The 16,374-nt window shown below is 56.1% G+C and overlaps 1 protein-coding gene across 4 annotated transcripts; it reads right to left on the bottom strand.

Annotated features, from left to right (window-relative positions):
- Nucleotides 1-943: 943 nt before the first annotated feature.
- On the bottom strand, nucleotides 944-14,511 carry ADAR (adenosine deaminase RNA specific). Of its 4 annotated transcripts, none has more exons than XM_063357103.1 (15): nucleotides 14,334-14,511; nucleotides 10,763-12,307; nucleotides 9,247-9,433; nucleotides 9,007-9,164; nucleotides 8,482-8,623; nucleotides 8,082-8,299; nucleotides 7,528-7,684; nucleotides 6,321-6,492; nucleotides 5,642-5,735; nucleotides 4,057-4,185; nucleotides 3,812-3,945; nucleotides 3,155-3,337; nucleotides 2,563-2,675; nucleotides 2,071-2,198; nucleotides 944-1,771 (listed from the first exon to the last, which is right to left on the bottom strand). In XM_063357103.1, the coding sequence occupies exons 2-15, from the start codon at nucleotides 12,208-12,210 to the stop codon at nucleotides 1,531-1,533; spliced, it is 3,504 nt and encodes a 1,167-aa protein (XP_063213173.1). In that variant the 5' UTR covers nucleotides 12,211-12,307; nucleotides 14,334-14,511; the 3' UTR covers nucleotides 944-1,530. The 4 variants fall into 4 exon arrangements, with proteins under 4 accessions (XP_063213173.1, XP_063213174.1, XP_063213171.1 ...); XM_063357104.1 differs by having other exon boundaries at nucleotides 10,763-12,304; XM_063357101.1 differs by lacking the exon at nucleotides 14,334-14,511 and adding an exon at nucleotides 13,498-13,647.
- Nucleotides 14,512-16,374: the final 1,863 nt, after the last annotated feature.

Genomic DNA, 16,374 nt, shown 5'->3' with positions numbered 1-16,374 from the left:
GCTCGTCCTCGTGCCGCTGCTGCCACCAGGATGCCGAAGACGTCCTCTGTTGTGCTCAGGGGAGACCCCCCTGCAGTGCTGCCTCCAGCTCCGGGGCCTCGGCACAGGAGAGACACGGAGCTGTGGGAGCGGGGCCGGAGGAGGCCCCGGAGCTGCTGGGAGGGCTGGAGCCCCTCTGCTGGGAGAACAGGCTGAGAGAGCTGGGGGGGGTCAGCCTGGAGAAGAGAAGGCTCCGCGGAGACCTTGGAGCCCCTTCCAGTCCCTCAAGGGGCTCCGGGAAAGCTGGGGAGGGACTCTGGAGCAGGGAGGGGAGCCACGGGACGTTGGGAATGGGTTGAAACCAAAAGAGGGGAGATTGAGATGAGATGTGGGGAAGAAATTCCTTCTTCCGAGGGCGGTGAGCCCCTGGCCCAGGTTGCCCAGAGAAGCTGTGGCTGCCCCATCCCTGGAGGGGTTCAAGGCCAGGTTGGACGGGGCTTGGAGCCACCTGGGCTGGTGGGAGGTGTCCCTGCCCAGGGCAGGGGGTGGGACGGGATGGTCTTCCAGGTCCCTTCCCACCCAAACCATTCTGTGATTCCCACCTTCTACAAGCGCCTCTGGCGCGTGTGAGCTCAGACAAGCAGACACACGACAGGGCCTGCAGACACCACCAGCCTCCCGAGTGACCTCCCAGGACCGGAGAGGAGACACCCCACCCCAAAGACAGAATGGAGGACGGAGCCGCTCCAGCTCGCCGAGGGCCCAGTTCTGCCCAACGAGCCCCTGCTTAAGGCCGGAGACTTAATTCACAGCTGCCGCAGCTCCACCCAGATCATCCATCATTCAGTGAACGCGAACTCATCTCTGCTCCTCCCCAAATCCCACCCAGCTCTAGCCAGGGCCCCCCCCTTCCCTCTGCAGGAATTAACCCCCCCCCCACAACAGCACAGAGCCAGCTAGAATACAGAAATCTCCTTTTTTTAATTATTATTATTAATGCGGAATGTTACGCTGGTCCTGCCGGCTGTCTTGGCCGAGTTCAGTCCCATGTCCCACCTCAGACGGGCTTCCAGCCACCTTCTGACAGAAAAAAACCTTCTGACGGAAAAAAAAACATAAAACCAGCCACTCAGCTTTTTCCTTTTTTTTTTTTTTTTTTTTTCCCTCCTCTCAAAAGAGAAAATTTGCCTCAAAACCTGCCAGAGGGAACCGCGGTGCACGGTCCAAAGGTTTCGAGCTCGCAGTCCGAGAATCCCTCTGGTTTCTTGTGCCTTCTTTTAAAAAAAGAGGAGAGGAAAACATAAAAGCAAACGGGGACTGAGCCTGCCCTAGCTTAAAAAAAGAGACAGTAATTTTCATGCGCGTTTTAAAAAGGGAAAGGGCAGGGTCTCCGAGTAAGAAGAGCAGAGAGAGGAGGCAGCCAGGCCTACGGGGGAAACTGCTGCACGTTCCCGACGCCGCTTCGAAAAAGAAGGTGCTTGAGAGAAGGACGCACACGCCCACGCGCAGGCCTTGCGCACACTCACCCCCTCACACACGCGGGGCGTCTCATTACGCATCAGAGAACGAGAAATTGTCTTCCTCCTGGGGCTTGCGGATCCAGCTGCCGTAGCCCATCTCTTCCAGCGCGCTGAAGAAGCGCTGCTTGGCTTCTTGGTACCCCGCGGCTGCCTCCTTCGCGTCCGAGTACACCGAGAGGTTCTGCAGGTCTTTGCAGTCGTTCTTGGCACACAACTGCTGGAAGAGGGCGAACATTCTCCTCTTGGACACACGAGACACATCCAGCTTCGGCCTGAGAAGGGAGACAAAGGCGGCGATGAAGGACACGACACTCGGAAGAGCCAAGAGGAGCCGGGGGCAGGGGGAGAAACCCCCAATGGGACGGTCTGAGAGATCTCCTGGCTCAGCGGGGGGCCCTGTTGTAGGGTCTGGGCGATACTTCGTTTGGCTTCAAGAGCGCTCGCTTACGTCAGTTCGACCCTCCTCTCTGCAACCCCCCCCCCGCGCGAGGCGCAGAGCGTGCTCGTGACTTCAGGGCCGCCCCCCCGCTTCCCCAACGAGAAAAGCAGCGTCAGGAGAGGCTCTTCTTACCCGTCTACTTTCCCTTTTGTGCCATCCAAGACTTCAACTTCGCTTTCATCAGCAAGGCACCAATTCACCGACGACTCCTTCGTCTTGCCCGTCTGCCTTGCAGAGTCGTAGACGCTGACTCGCCCGACCTGCAGAAGACGTACGAGGGTTTAACGCCGGGTCCCGCTGCGCGAGCTCGCGGCTGAGGGCAGCCTCTCGCCTCCTCCGTCCCCTGCAGGGGCTTCGGCTCATCCTGGGAGCAGCGAGCGCGAGGTTTTTACTAAGCTGAAGGCTACAGGGGTGACCCTGGCCTCCTTTTTCCCCCGCATCGGGTCATTGCCAGGAACCCCCAGGCACTGTGGGATGACACCAAGGGCACAGGTTTCCTGGCCCTGGCTGCAGAGCTTCTGCCAGGTGACACACACACACACACACACACACACCCCAAAACACCAAGGGCGGAGGTGGAAGGGGGCGGGATGGAAAGACAAAAGGGTGCCAAGCCCGCAGTACCTCGGGATGGTTAATGTGATACGGAGCCTGGAGCTTTCCTTGCAGCACGTTCCCGTCTCTTGCCAGGCGGCAGCAGATCGCACGTGTCAAATGCCCCTGACTGTACAAGTAACCTGTGAAGACAGAGACGAAGGCGTTAGGAAGCGGGAAGGGCACGGGCGACGGACAGGCCAAACCCCAAGAACCACGGCACTTCTCACGAAGCTCCAGAAAGCTCGCGGCCACATGGATCGGCAACAGCTACGCGTACCCTCGATGGGTAAGATGAGGGGTTAGAGTGCAACGTTTCTCACCGACGACACAAACAGGCAATTTTTGTCTCGCCCTCGTAGATCACATGTGCCTTCCAAAAATCAAAAGCCTTGGAGAAAAGCCCACTCCCACCCACAGCATAAAATCCACAAACTCCCTTTTCGCTTCCAAACAGCGCGGCGCTGCCAAGAACGACGGTTCAGGCTCTTACTCCTACAGCCTCCACAAAGAAGCTTTGCCATCGCTTGGGGAAGGGGGGTTCCTCGTCCCTGCAGCCCAGCTGTAAGGAGCGGGGCGGCACATCCCTCCCAACCCAGAGAGCAGCGCGGGCGTCTCATACCGAGTGTAACAGAGCTGAGATAAACTGGTTCGATGAAGTGTGACAGCAATGCCCCTTGCAAGCCAAGGACATTCCAGCGTAAGATTTTGTCGCTGCAGGACATGGTTCGCAACCGCTCCCCGTGCTGGATCCCATCCCACGTGGGCACAATGTCACTCGACTCCACAGGAATGGTTCCTTCCCCTGCAGAAGGGAAGAAGAAAAGCTTTTCTGTAAAGAGTCAGATGTTCAATAGATCGAACTGCACAAGAAATTATCTCCTACGCGCAGGTGTGGGGTGAGCTCCAGAGTCAGCCTTGTCTCCAGGTTTGGGGACCATTTTAAGGTGACGTGAAAAAGGGAACTCGGTACGGATTACAGACGTGTCATTTTTCACGTGGCTGAAGCGGACCGAAAGGGTGCTTGGGAGGGAGGCCAGAGAGCGCACACTCCAGCTGTACTCTCGCTCGCGCGGCAGTCCGACAGGCAGACCGGGGAAGGAGGAGGGACTCCCTCTAACGCCCCCATCCCTTTTACCCACCCCGCTTTGGTTCCTGAATGCTTCAAATCCCACAACGGCACCCCACAGAGAGGGGTAAGGAAACTCGGGAACTCCAGAAAGGCTCAGAGGAGAGGACTGGAGCCACCCCAGCCCCGCAGGGGGGCAAACACGCTCACCGTTCTCCACCTTGGTCCGCAGCTTGCCTTGCTTGGGGTTCTCGAAGAGAGGTTGATGCTGGGCTTGCCCCACCACGCTCGCCTGATCGCTGCAGGATTTATCAAAGAGGGCCCCGTCTCCACAAGGTGCTGTGCTAGAAAACAAACGCTCCCCAGGTTAGCACCGACCCTCAGAAAACGGCCAGGGCCGGGGGCGCGACGGTGCTGGCTGACACCGGTCACCCCCCGCACAACCCCGCACGAACCTGACGTAGAGGTGAAAGGTAACGCTGCTCTTTATTTTGAGTCTCTTCCCTCCCGCTGGCTCAAAAATGCTCTCTTCTGCAGAGGAAGGATTAGACGGGTCATACTTCATCAACTCGCTATAGAGAAACCTGAAAACAACAGCACCGCGTCAAAAGGCTGCTTTGCTCCTCAGACAAGGAGCGTTTCAATCCAACCACGGCCCGTGCCCGGGGCGGGCAGGGTCCAAAGCTCTGTCTCCGTCGCACCAACTCTCCAGGTCCTGCCGCACGGGAGAGCACAGACCAGGGGCCGCGGCTGAAAACACCCAGAAGCCAACGAGTAGTGTCTGACGCTACAGGAAAAGACATGAAATACAGCGGATTCCCCATGGTGCAGAGGACACGCAAGAGAAAATAAGCATTTTGTGAGGTGAGCAGAGGGAAGCAGTGGCAGGAGAGAGGAAGGAGCCTGGCTGGCTGCTCCTTGCATGCATCTGATCCGAGTGGGAAGACGACTTCAAGGTTGTCAGCCTAGCACCTTTAGTCAGCACCCAGTCTGCATTAAGCGTAAGCAGCCCCACAGGCAGCTGAAGGCCAGGGGTATTATTAGCACAACCCCACGATCCGTTTACAATGACTGGGTCTTTTATGGCTGCTTCTGCCCGGGGACAGCGAGAAACCTGGAGGTCTCCAACGCAGCGCCAAGGACTAAAGAAAAACCGCGGCTTCCCACAGACTCCTCAAGCAGAGCCCGTGCAGGGACTTATTTTGCAAGGCGAGGTGGAGCTCACTTGTTCCCGTCTCTGACGGGCTGCGCCAGAGCAGCCGCTACTGTCAAGATTAACAGCTGAGACAGCCATCGAGCAAGAGCGCAATCCTCTGCCTTTGCACCCCGCCGGGGACCGTCCCTCAACACCTTCCAGCGCCGAGGAGCACACAGAGTACAGTGGGAGCAGGCAAAAAAGGCTTTAAGAAAGCAGCTGGGCTTTGCTGTTCATAATGGAAGGGCAGACGTTAACAAGGCTAGTCCAACTTCACGTCAATTTAGCTTTTTGTTTTTTAAAAAAAAAAAAAGCGCCACACGGAATGTTTATAAAGAAAAGAGAACAATTGTGCAGTTTAGTTGGGAAAACCCTTTCCAACCGACAAGGAAAAAAAAAAAAAAAAAAAAAAAGGATTTTTGACTTGTCAACGCAATGCAAACACATTCAATAGGTTTTCCTGAAGCCTTCTACTCCCAGAGGCAGAAGGGCCACGAGGGGACGTGGCCTGCAGATTCCCCAGCACCTCGGCTCAGAGCTGTGTCAGACCCCGTCAGCGCGTTGCGTGCCGGCCAAGCAGGCTCTGCAGGATGCTTTATTTGAAGTACATCAGATGCAGCCCTTGGGCTCTTGGCAAGTTTCCAGTTCGGTACTAATTTGGGCACCATTCAGGCATGGCCCTTTCTTATCAGAAATAACTTCCCTCTATTTACCAACACACGGGTAAACAGTAGTGTTAGGAGGATCGCAGCCTCCCTCGACACAGCAAGCGCAGCTACGTCCCTCTAGAACGGGTCAGCACCTCTTGGCAGTCGCCTCCTCCTGCAGGTTTCCCCTTGTCTCACCTCACAAAGCCTCTTCGAGAAATGATTTCTGCGTGACAGTCGTTCACTGTCTCCCCCTTCAAGCTCAGCTCTTCTCCTTTCACACAACGATTACCTGAAAGAAATAAAAAGGCGAGCATCAAAGTCAACACGCAGCTTCACAGAAAGAGGGAGGGTTTCATCCCGCTTCAAGTTTTATTCTTTGGGCTCCTGAGCAGCAGCACCCCCCTGACTGTTAAATCATTATCCCGATCCAAGCAGATAGGAAAATAACGGGACAAAGAGCACACGCTACTTTAGGGGCAGCAGAGACTTAAACTGCCACAGGTTTAGGGTTAGTGTCCCCTCCTGAGCGCTTTTCAGCCCACCGCTCCGGGTGGAAGCGTGGCAGGAAGGGAGCTAAGGTACGTGCAGCTGCGAGAAGCTGGGGGATCTTGTGCTGTACGACGTGAGGAATCCATGCTCTGCTGCACAGACCAGCGCGTAGCAATGCAAGCAAAGATTAAGAGCAATATAGCTGCAGGCACATTTGCTTTGTTCTCTCTCTATAACCAGATCACTTGTGACACCACGCGAGCCCTGGGAACGTTTCTTGCCCTCTGAAGAAGCCTAAGGCAAAAGCCATTCCCTAGTGGTAGCCGACGGGGGAATCTAGTGGGGAAGCGAGAGCTCATTTTATGCTGGAAGAAGCTGTTCGTACCCGTTCCGATGCTGACCACCACTCCCAGCCCCTTGCTTCCTCTCCGCATGATGATGGCAGCCAGGATTTTCCGCCCAAGCAGATTGTGCTGGATGCGAGCAGTGAGGGTGTTGAAGCGCTGGTGGCTCAGCATAGCCATCTGATCGTGCAGGGTACTGCCACTCACGGGGAGCTGGAACGGGGACAGCAAGATCAGGACTGTTAAGAGATCATGAGCAGGTCACAAAGCGGCTCGAGATGTAGCTAACCTGAAGCACGGCCATCCAAGCAGGAGGCAGGAACACAGAAAACACGAGCTACAGGCGGCGCGATTTGGGGCTGAGCGCCTGGACAGCATCGCGCCAAGGCGGGGGGTGAAGTTCTTTTAGGTATTTCTGGGAAAAACCTGTCCAGCGTTTTGAGTTCTGCTTCGAGCACACCGTTAAGAGGCAGCAGCAAGCTCTCTTCCCGGCAGCAAGCAAACCGGGCTGAGGAACGGCCTCCCGAGATTGCCAGGGGAAACCCCCGTCGCAAAGGAACAAAGCCCATCCTGCTTGTTCCCAGAGACTCAGCCAAGGAAATCTGTCACTGGCTTTGGAGGAATCCCTTCTCTGGCTGCCTGCGAGGAGTCGGCACAGCCGCTCCCATGGCAGACGGGCACTTGCCTCCTCTACCACTGCTGACTGACGAATCTTCCCTGATGGCTTTTCTATTTAGAGCCACAGCTGCTGTGCTCAGCTGTGCAGCCTGGAACGCGGCTTTTAAGAGATCACAAAACTCCTAAGTGTGATTTTTAAAGCGGCACAGGTTTGGGGCAGCCATCCCGACACAAGCAGACCTTCGCTCTTATCTGATGCGGGAGGCTTTTTTGAGCTGACACACAATTTTTAGCGCGGCGTGAAGGAATTTGGAAGCAGGGAACAAAAAGAAAGTCACAGCATTAAAAACGAGCGCGTTCCTGCTCCACCACAGGAACACATTTCGGCAGCTCGTGGAAGAATCTGATGATAATTTAGCCCTACAGCAGACGCCAGCAAGAGGGAAGAGTACGTGTGTGCCCTGAGGAAAGACCTAACCCACTTCAGGAAAACATCAGCTTATTTACACCTTCAGAGAACAGAGATCTCACAGTTGACCTCGAAGGCATTTTTCTGCTGGACTGAGAGGCGCAGGACGGGCAGGGCTACGAAAGCCGTCCCCACTTTGGAGGAGGAGGAGGAGGATTTACCTCAGTGATGTTCATCCCTTCCATGCGCTCAATTTTCTCTGTTTCCCCGATCAGGATTCGGAGCGCTGCATCAGCTGCTTCCTGCTTGCCCTGCTTTTTGTTGTGTGCAGTTACAGCCGGGAACCAACGGCCTCCAACCTTCGCCTGATAGACAAACCTAGAAAGACAGCAGGACACCTCTCTGAGAAACCAAGAACATACGGATTTCAGCCTGTTTTTTTTTTAAATTGTCTCAGTGGGAAGAGGAGTGGAGGTAGCTTATTGTCGTCTGGATACAAGGTTTGGCAGAGGCAGCAGCTCGCCTTGCTGCCATCTTGAACCACAACAGGAATTTTGTGTCCTCTGCCCTTTCTCCAGGACGACAGCAACAGTGCAAAATTTACTCCTGGACCGATCACGGAATCATCGAGGTTGGAAGGGACCTTTAAGATCATCAAGTCCAACCGTTAACCCAGCACTGACAAGTCCACCACTAAGCCGTGTCCCTCAGCACCACGCCTGCCCAGCTTTTAAACACCTCCAGGGATGGTGCTCCAGTAGACGCAGCTACTTACTTGGGGTCGTGGGGAGGTCCTGACTGGTCAATGAGCTTGAACTCCGCAGCAAACCCATTGGAGCGGGCGTATTCCAGCAGGCCACTGACAGGATTGACATTAAGGTATTTGATGAGCTCCCCGACACCCTTCGCTTTCGCCACCTGGGATTCATCCGGAGTGGGGATCCACGGTCCACAGCTGTGCATGGACTGGTCACCATGGGGCTTCAGGACAGGCTGGAGCAGAGTTAGACAGGAGAATCTGTTAAATACCGAGCAGCTGGTATCACCACAGGCCAAGAGCACTCTGCAAACCCCTGCTGGAGCCAGCACGTGACCTTGTGGGGTGAAATCCAGTGGAATAGGAAACAATAGCCCGGGGGGAACCCAAGCCAAAACACTTCGGTTCTTATTTGTACCTGTTCAGGCAAGACATGGGGTACGGACTCTCCAGAAAGAATCTTCACAGCAACTTCTGCTGCCATTTGCTTTGCTCCCTTCTTGCTGTTTCCTACCACAGCAGGGAAAATTTGGTCACCCATTTTCACACAGTAGCTGAACCTGACAGGACATTATAGCATATGAAAAGTGTTAAGCATAGGTGTCTCGATCTATTTATTATCCCTTTCTCCCAGTTCAAGTTAAATCCTTCTGGGTTATCTCCAATTTAAATCTACACCCTAAATACTGCCGGTAGAGCACTGCCAGGTAGGGTACAGGACTGGAACCTGCTCCTGGACTGGTAGAAGAAACAGCATCCCTTCTCTGACAAATTGGTTTTGGTCTCTTTCTGGAGGCAGATGTTTTGAAGGAGCCATGCCCAGACTCCTCAGATAAGAGGAGCACTCAGTGACAAGTCCAGGAACGCGGGCAGCGTGCTGAAGAGGAAGGATATTAAAGAAAGGGTTTCTGTCCTCCCCAAAGCTGACGACAATATGCCATACCTTGGATCGTGAGGTGGGCCTTCCTGAGACAGCAGCTGGAATTCAATCGTGTTCCCCGATTTCTGTCCGTACTCCATTAATACGCTGATAGGGTGCTTCCCAGGAAGCAGGTTGAGATGAGCTGGCGCAGACGACGGCTCCGGCTCTGGCTGCAAAGGCTACAGCAAGAAGATGGAGGAAACCAATTCCAGACTAAACGCCGTCTTGAGCGGTCTCATAAGTAACAAAACCAAGACTCACCAATTCTGGTTCAGCATTGTCGGAGGGAAACGGCTCTTCACATTTGATTCCACCAGATCTTCCATTCTCTGCTTCATTCATCAGGACCTTCATAGCGTTGGCTGCTGCCTCCTGTTTAGCAAGTTTTTTGCTCCCTGCTTCTGCTGGTGGGAATCGGCGCCCATTAATCACTGCCTGGAACTTAAATCTTTGAAAGAGAAAACCAAAGAGGTAAATCGAGAGGCAGAAGTGTGGTCTTCTCAGAGCAAGGCTGCTCTTGGAATTCAAGTGAGAAGAAACACCTAGTTCCTGGCTGGGAGAGCAAACCCAGGCTGCCGCGTGCAGAAGACAAGAATATCAAGGGTGCCCCAACAGCTCTGCATCTGGGCCTCGTTTCATCACGTTTCCAGAGCTGTTCATGACAGAGGGGCAGTTCCAGACTTTATTTCAAAGGAACAGGATTAACTGCCTTGTTCCACAAGCGCCAGAGACTTTTAACAGCTGTATGCAAAGAGCAGGTTTATGTCTCCCGCACAGGGATGAAGAAAGCTTAAAAGCAGCCTGTGCCGTTCCATCTGCACCTGGTCGTTTGGGGTTACTCGTCCCGCTGGCATTTTCCCTGGCTACGCAGTGCATTTGCACCATCTCAGAGAGGTGCTGCCTCACGTAAACCTCCTGCCTTTGATGTTTCTGTCTCTCTCCTCCCTGTGAGCTCTAAAACGTCTTCTCTTCTGACCTCCAGCCCTATACAGAGGAAACCTACTTCCAAGGAGAACGGGTCAAACCAGGTCTGGAGAGGGGTTATGGGGCTGAATCCATTCAGAACCCTCCTTATATATATATATATAAAAAAAAAAAAAAGCCTGGGCCTCCATCATTAGAAATTAGGCCAATTTTCCTGTCTAGCGGATCTATTGACATATTCCGGTGTGGCACATATAGCGCTTTGCACCGTCTCGCTGGCACTCAGGAACAGCCATGATTTAGCACAGGGAAGCAGGACTCCAGAGACTGACTGGGCAAACGCGCAACGCGCTCTGCTCACACAGGCCGCTCTGCCTTGCTACGCCACAGAAACCTCTACAGTGGGTTCACCTCATCTAACCCAAGATATCTGCACCCAAGCACTTTGTTCTGTGTCCCCTTTATAACACTGCCAGGGTGAGAGCATCTTGAGAGGTCACTTAGAAATACCAGTTTCCCCGTATACGATCAACTTGAAAGCCAAGTGATTAAATCAGACAGGCACCTGGCTGAAGAGATGATTCCCACCTTTGCTGCTCGGAACGAGGTGCAGGGTTGCCAAAAACGGGCTACTTGGGATTAAATTTTAGCCTTGTTCTGTTCTGTGGTTTGGGTTTTGTTTTTTTTTTTTTTTTTAATAAGCTGCTGTGAGGAATCAACTAGCCTAATCCTTCTGAAACAAGGTAAGCATGAACAAGCAGCCCTTCAGGACAAAGCCGAGTGGGTGAAGTTAGCTGAAGTCAGACCATTTTAAGCAAAAAGACAGCTCAGGAAGGGGAGGAAATTTTCCTACCGTGGCTCGTGAGAGGGTCCGCTCTGCTCCAGCATGGCAAACTCACAGTGCTGGTACGTGTACTGGGAATATTCGGTAAGGCCACTCACGGGGTTCTTCTCCTGGCAAGCCATCAGTTTCTCTACAGGCGTACAAGGGAAAGCAGTTTCAAACTGGGCAGCGTAACTGGGGGAAGACTGGGAATTCATGATGGATTCTGATGCATCAGGCTGCTTGTTGATAGTGTTGAGATTATCTGGGATATCATCCGTGGCCCACTTGCCGTTTTCAGAGTTATCATAATTACTTAAACTGGAGAATTCGGGCTTAGTGTCTTCAGGCAGGGCCACTTCTGTGTCACTGGCATCGCCCTGATCAGCCTGGCCCGGAGCCTGCCGTCCATTCTCTATACTTTCTTCTTCCGATGTTCTCACTGCTGGTGAAGCTACAGTCACCTCCTGGGGACATGGAGGAACAGAAGAAGGTGTAAAACCTGATTCGGGCGTGGGATCCGTCGTCTGCGTTACCATGCTGGCCTTCAGCCTCATCTGCATCCGCTCGCGTTTCCTGTCTGTCAGGGACCACCGTGGGGGGCTTGTGTTCTGCTTGTGGACATCTCCCAGCTTTTCCAGAGCGCTGAGAAAGGCGTTAACGTCCTTGGCCCTCGAAAACCCAATGTTTTTGGCGAGGTTGAGCGCCGTCGTTTCTGCTACGCTGAACAAGTAGTTGCAGATTTTGTCCTTCGTCTCAGCCATCATGGGATCGGCGTCTCCTGAGCCAACCGCGCTCCTCTCTCCTCTGCTCTCACAAGCTGGATCTGTGCGGCCACAGCTGTGGTCAGCGGGGCTTCTTTCCCTCCCTGCGCTTGGGCTGGCAATCCTCCACAGCGGCGGCGTCTCTCCGCCTTTGTGCAACTTGCCTTCTTTGAAGAGTTTATACAAAACACGGTTAACCTCCTTCTTTTGAGTTTTAAGTTTACGTACAAGATCATGAACGGTACAAGTCTTCCCCTCCCCCAGCTGCCTAAAAATCGTCAGAATTTCTTGTTCACAGTCTTGTCCAGCAAGAGACAGTCTCTGGAAATTCAGCCTGATGGCATCAGAATCTCGCTCCGAGTTCTCCTGATGACGGTACCGAGGAGGGCAATAACGTGGTGAAGTTTCTACCCACGGACACTTGCTGGAGAACCTATGCCATCCTGCCCTGCTGCAGCTGGGTTGCCATCTCTCTGCAGGAGCCGGCGCCGCCGCTCGCACGCCTCTGATGTGTGAGTCGTCGTATGATCCCTGTCCCTGAAGCAAAGAGACTTCAGTGTCCTGCTCTGTTAGGAACTGCTGGTGTAAAAAGGTTTCCCGATTAGTTTCTCGTGGGGTATGAGGGCGGTTAAAAAAACCTTGATTAGTGCTGGGGTAGTTACGTCTTGACGAGGTGAGATACGAGCCTCTGCCTCGACCAGCGCCTCTGTTCATAGCGCACTGCTGGGACACACGTGTGAATCGGGCCGCTTGCGCGCCAGAAAGGGACCTGCAATTCACTCCGCACTCTGCCGTCCTGAACAGGCACCTGCTAGGAGGAAAAAAAAAAAAACCACAATTCAGAACCTGTTTACTCAGCTATAGGATTCCAGAAATGCAGTTTAAACAGCTTCCCTGCTACCAAGGCATTTCAAGCATCTTCGCCGTGTCAAGCTTTCCGAGTCTAAATTATTAATGCAAACACAAATAGCGAACTCTGCGTCTGTCCAGCGCAGAACCCAGCAGTCAGGAATTGCAAAGTTAACAACGAGAAGCAGCTTGAAGAAGAGCGACCCTCTGTTCCCGTTGGACTGAATTTCAAGCCAGCTGCACAGGGGCGGTTTGTCTTTTCACAACGCTGTCTGCCAGAGGCTCACCCCGCGCTTCCGAAACACAAGCAAGTTTTATTCTTCTGCCCTGAGGGAGAGAAGGATCTCAAGACCCGCTTTGGAATCGGAAAAACAGAGGCAACAAGGAGGTGAAGCAGCTCGCACGGTCACACAGGACAGAGCTGCAACAGTTCTCAAACTCATGGACAAAAAAAGTCTGAAATCCCAAATGTCCTTTGCTTCCTGGCCATTACGTGACCCGCGGATGTAAAGCAGCACGCCACAGGGGAAGTAAAGCAAGAACAGGCAGCGAAATCAGATAGGTGTGCAGCTGGCAACTGTGTGAAGAGTTTTTTGGGACTGTAGCCCAAATTTCACTCATATGACAGACAGTTGTGCTACCCCCCTCAGGTACAGGACCTAAATCTAAGCTTTTAATACGCTTTTGAAAAATAAGTAACCCAGCACAGGCTATATTCCAGTTCTTTGACAACAGCTGGTTGAGAAACTGAGTGGATGAAAACATGCAACTGACACCTGCTGATACATCCCCGACCTACCTTCCTCCCGGTGACCTCTTTAAGGCACCCAGCTTCATAGGGATAGATTTCTCTGATCGAAGCCGGACCTTTCTAAAGCTCCTCATCTTCGTCAAACACGCCTCAAGGCCAACTTAAATATCCCTTTCCTTAAAGGAGCTCATTAAAAGCCTCCAACTGCACCCGGGACTTATTTTACCAACTCTGATGGACACAGACTCCAGGCGTAGCGCTGGGGTGCTCAGTGCAGCGGGGTGTGGGGGGGTCCCACTGTCCCCCCGCTCGGTGAACTCGTTTTAAAAGCGACCCTTGAGGCAAAGGGAGGAGAGAAACCCCGGCGGGCAGGAAGAGGGGTTTTTAAAAAACGCTCTTACCTCAGTCTCGTCCATAGGCCAAATTCCCTCGCTTTATGAGAAAATACATAGGAAAAAAGACACCCCGACCCGCAGAACGTCTCCCGGGGAGGGCAGGCAGCGCCGGACGGGCTGCGGGTAACCGATCACCCCGGCAAGATGGCTGCGGGCTCCCTTTCGGTTTCGGTTCCCGTTCCCGCAGCGGCCGCCCCGCCCCGCTGGCAGGGAGGGGAGGCGGCTGCTGGGTTTCGGGCTGGCCCGAGCACGCTCGGCCCTGCAGAGCCCCGAGCGGCCGTCCCAGCGGCGGCCACGGCCGGGCCGGGCCAGCAAACCCCGGAGGGGAGCTCCTTCCCCCGGTACCGGCAGGGATTTACAGCCCCAGGCAGCCAGGAGCCGTCGCTGGGACGGGACGCGGGTCCGCACGGAAGGGGCGGCTGCTCTCCCGGTTGGGCCAGAGGCTGCGGGACCGGCGGGCACCTGGAACTACCCCTCGGGAGGAGACCCCAACGCCCGGCGCCGACCCGCGCCCGCCTCCCACCCCTCCCCCGAGCAGAACCGCCACGGGTCGGCGCGGCCACCCCGCGCCCGCGGCGGGAGACGATGGGGGCGCCCGCAGCGCGGGACCCCGAGGTCCGGGACGCGATCGCGCCGCCTCTCCGGGGCTCCCCGCACGAGAGGCCCAACCACGGCCTGCGCCCAGCGCCTTCCCATCCTGCCAGGCCCAGCGGCAGCCGGAGGACACCCACGGGCCGGGGAGGAGGCCCCGCTCCGCCCAGGGGGCCCATGAGCGCCCCGGACGCTGCTGAAGGCCCAGAACCGGGCCGGAACCGCCCCCCCCTCCCCCCGCGCCCCCTTACCCCCTCCGCTCCCGCCGCTGGGGCCGCGGCTGGCGCAGGGTGATGACGCAAGCGCGCCCCCCGCCGCGCCTGCGCGGTGTGCGGGGAGCCGCGCGGCCGCCATGTTCCCTCAGGGCCACGCGCGGCGGCCATCTTTAGCCAGGGCACGCCTGGCTCTACCGCCGCCGCCGGGGGCCCCGCGGGGCCGAGCTCGGTCGCTGCGCTGCGGGAGAGGCTGCACAACCCCCCCGCTCCTGCGGCTGGGAGCCCGCAGCCGCTCCCGCTGCATCCCGGGGCAGCGCCCGCCGCAGCGGGAGCCGTCGCTGGAGGCCCGCCGGGCCGCGCATGCGTGTCTGTGGGGCGGTGGGAGCCCACGGAGGGGGGAGATCGGGGGGGGGGGGGGGCCCGTCCGCCGCTCTCCTCGCCGGGCCGCCATCTGCTTCGGTGCCGCCGTCCCCAATGGGCCTGCCCGTGCCCCGTGGGGCTCCCCCCTCCTCCATTGCCCCCCCCCCCATGGGGCTCCCCCCTCCGTGAGCCGCCCCTGCCCTGTGGGGGCCCCATTGCCCACGGGCCCTCCATCTCTGGTAGGGCGTAGGGCTCTTCCATCTCCTGTGTCCCCCCCCCATCCCTCACGGGGCTCCCCTGTCCCCTGGGGACGCCCTGTGCTCCCCCCTTTCCCCCGTGGGGCTCCCCCTTCCTGTACGGGCTCCCCGTTTCCTGTGGGACTCCCCTCAGCCCCATTTTAATACATGTTCACCCCTATTTTGATACATGTTTTTTAATGGAAGAGCTATCCCTCCAGTCGAGGCCCGAGTCATGTTTCCACACCCACCCCCCCACCCCCCGACCCATCTTCCAGGAAGATGGAGACGTTCCCTTCCCCGATCCCAAACCAGGAACAGCCTCCGGTCCCGGCGGATCCTCCCTTTCCCGGGCACGACCCCTCCTAGTCGTGTGAGTTCGAAAAACTACCGTCAGAGAACAGATTGTTCCTGTCTGCTGCTTTGCCGCGTGCGTGTAAATAGTTGTGTGTCATTTACCATCTGGCAGCGAGCGCCGAGCACCGAGGCGACGGCGCTGGGTGCCAGGGGAGAGGCGGGAGGTGTACCGGCACCGCGCCTGGTTCCCACGGCTCAGAGGCTGCCGGTGGCTCGGGGCAACCGGCAAGCGATAGCCAACATCTGGGAGCATCAGACCGGGAGTCCCCAGCCCCCCTTCTGCCGGGGGGGTGGATGCGGAGGGGAGCCAGGAGGGACGGGCACGGGCTCTGGGTGCGTTTTAAGCGACCGTCTGCCTCCACTTGCCCACGAATGAGCAAAACACACGAGGACGAGCTCCTCGGAGGACCCTGGTCCCCGCCAGCAGCTCTGCCCGTCCCAAAGGCTGCGTGTGCCTTCTGGTGGGGACGCTGCACCCACCGTGGCTGCTGCCCCGCGGCTTCGTGAAGGCATTTCAATGAGCCTGGAGTCGCCGCAGGCAGGCAGAGGCGGTGAGTCAGGCCCCCGAACTGCCGGGCTCAGCTGCTGCTCACATTCGGTGGCCGTTTTGTGAAGCTGAGGTTGAGGCTTGTTCAGAGTTTGTTGGGTTTTGTTTTTTTTTCAGATGATTTCTGGATTCAGAGAGCTGGGGGCTTGTGTTTCCCACATTGGTGCTGTTGTGGGGTGGGTTTTTTTTGCTGTAATGGGGAGACTCATTTTCTAAAAAAGGCCCCCTCCGCCAACTGAAATTGTCACATCTTTATTCCTAGGAGGATTTGTGTGCGCAAACCCCCCCCCGACTGGTATGAGGCTCACGGCAGAACTGCAAACACCGGGGGTCAGGCACTACCAGTCCCCATAAGCAGCATGTCCCACCCACTCTGCCACAGCAGGAGTGACTCTGCAGCACGCGGAGCACACGGCGATCAACTCCTCAACATGTTCTTTTATTATTCCCCCCCCCCCGCCCTTTTTAATTGCTTGTGATCGCTCCGAAGCTTTAACCCAGCCTCAGTGAGTGTGATTCATCTTGGCTGCCGTTAAGGCAGAACGGGAAGGTCGCGGCGCTGCTCTGCACCGCCTCG

This window comes from Chroicocephalus ridibundus, chromosome 21 (genome assembly GCF_963924245.1).
Source record: "Chroicocephalus ridibundus chromosome 21, bChrRid1.1, whole genome shotgun sequence".
Taxonomy (NCBI): domain Eukaryota; kingdom Metazoa; phylum Chordata; class Aves; order Charadriiformes; family Laridae; genus Chroicocephalus; species Chroicocephalus ridibundus.
Note: the sequence above shows the minus strand (reverse complement) of the source record. Positions and strands in the feature narration are given on the sequence as shown.

Excerpts from the sequence above, each read along its gene's own strand:
- ADAR (XM_063357103.1), bottom strand. The coding sequence starts at position 12,210 with ATGAACAGAGGCGCTGGTCGAGGCAGAGGCTCGTATCTCACCTCGTCA. Across the intron at positions 8,624-9,006 it reads GGCCCACCTCACGATCCAAG|GTTCAGCTACTGTGTGAAAA; the intron begins GTATGGCATATT and ends ATGTCCTGTCAG. Across the intron at positions 3,338-3,811 it reads GCGGACCAAGGTGGAGAACG|GGGAAGGAACCATTCCTGTG; the intron begins GTGAGCGTGTTT and ends TCCCTTCTGCAG.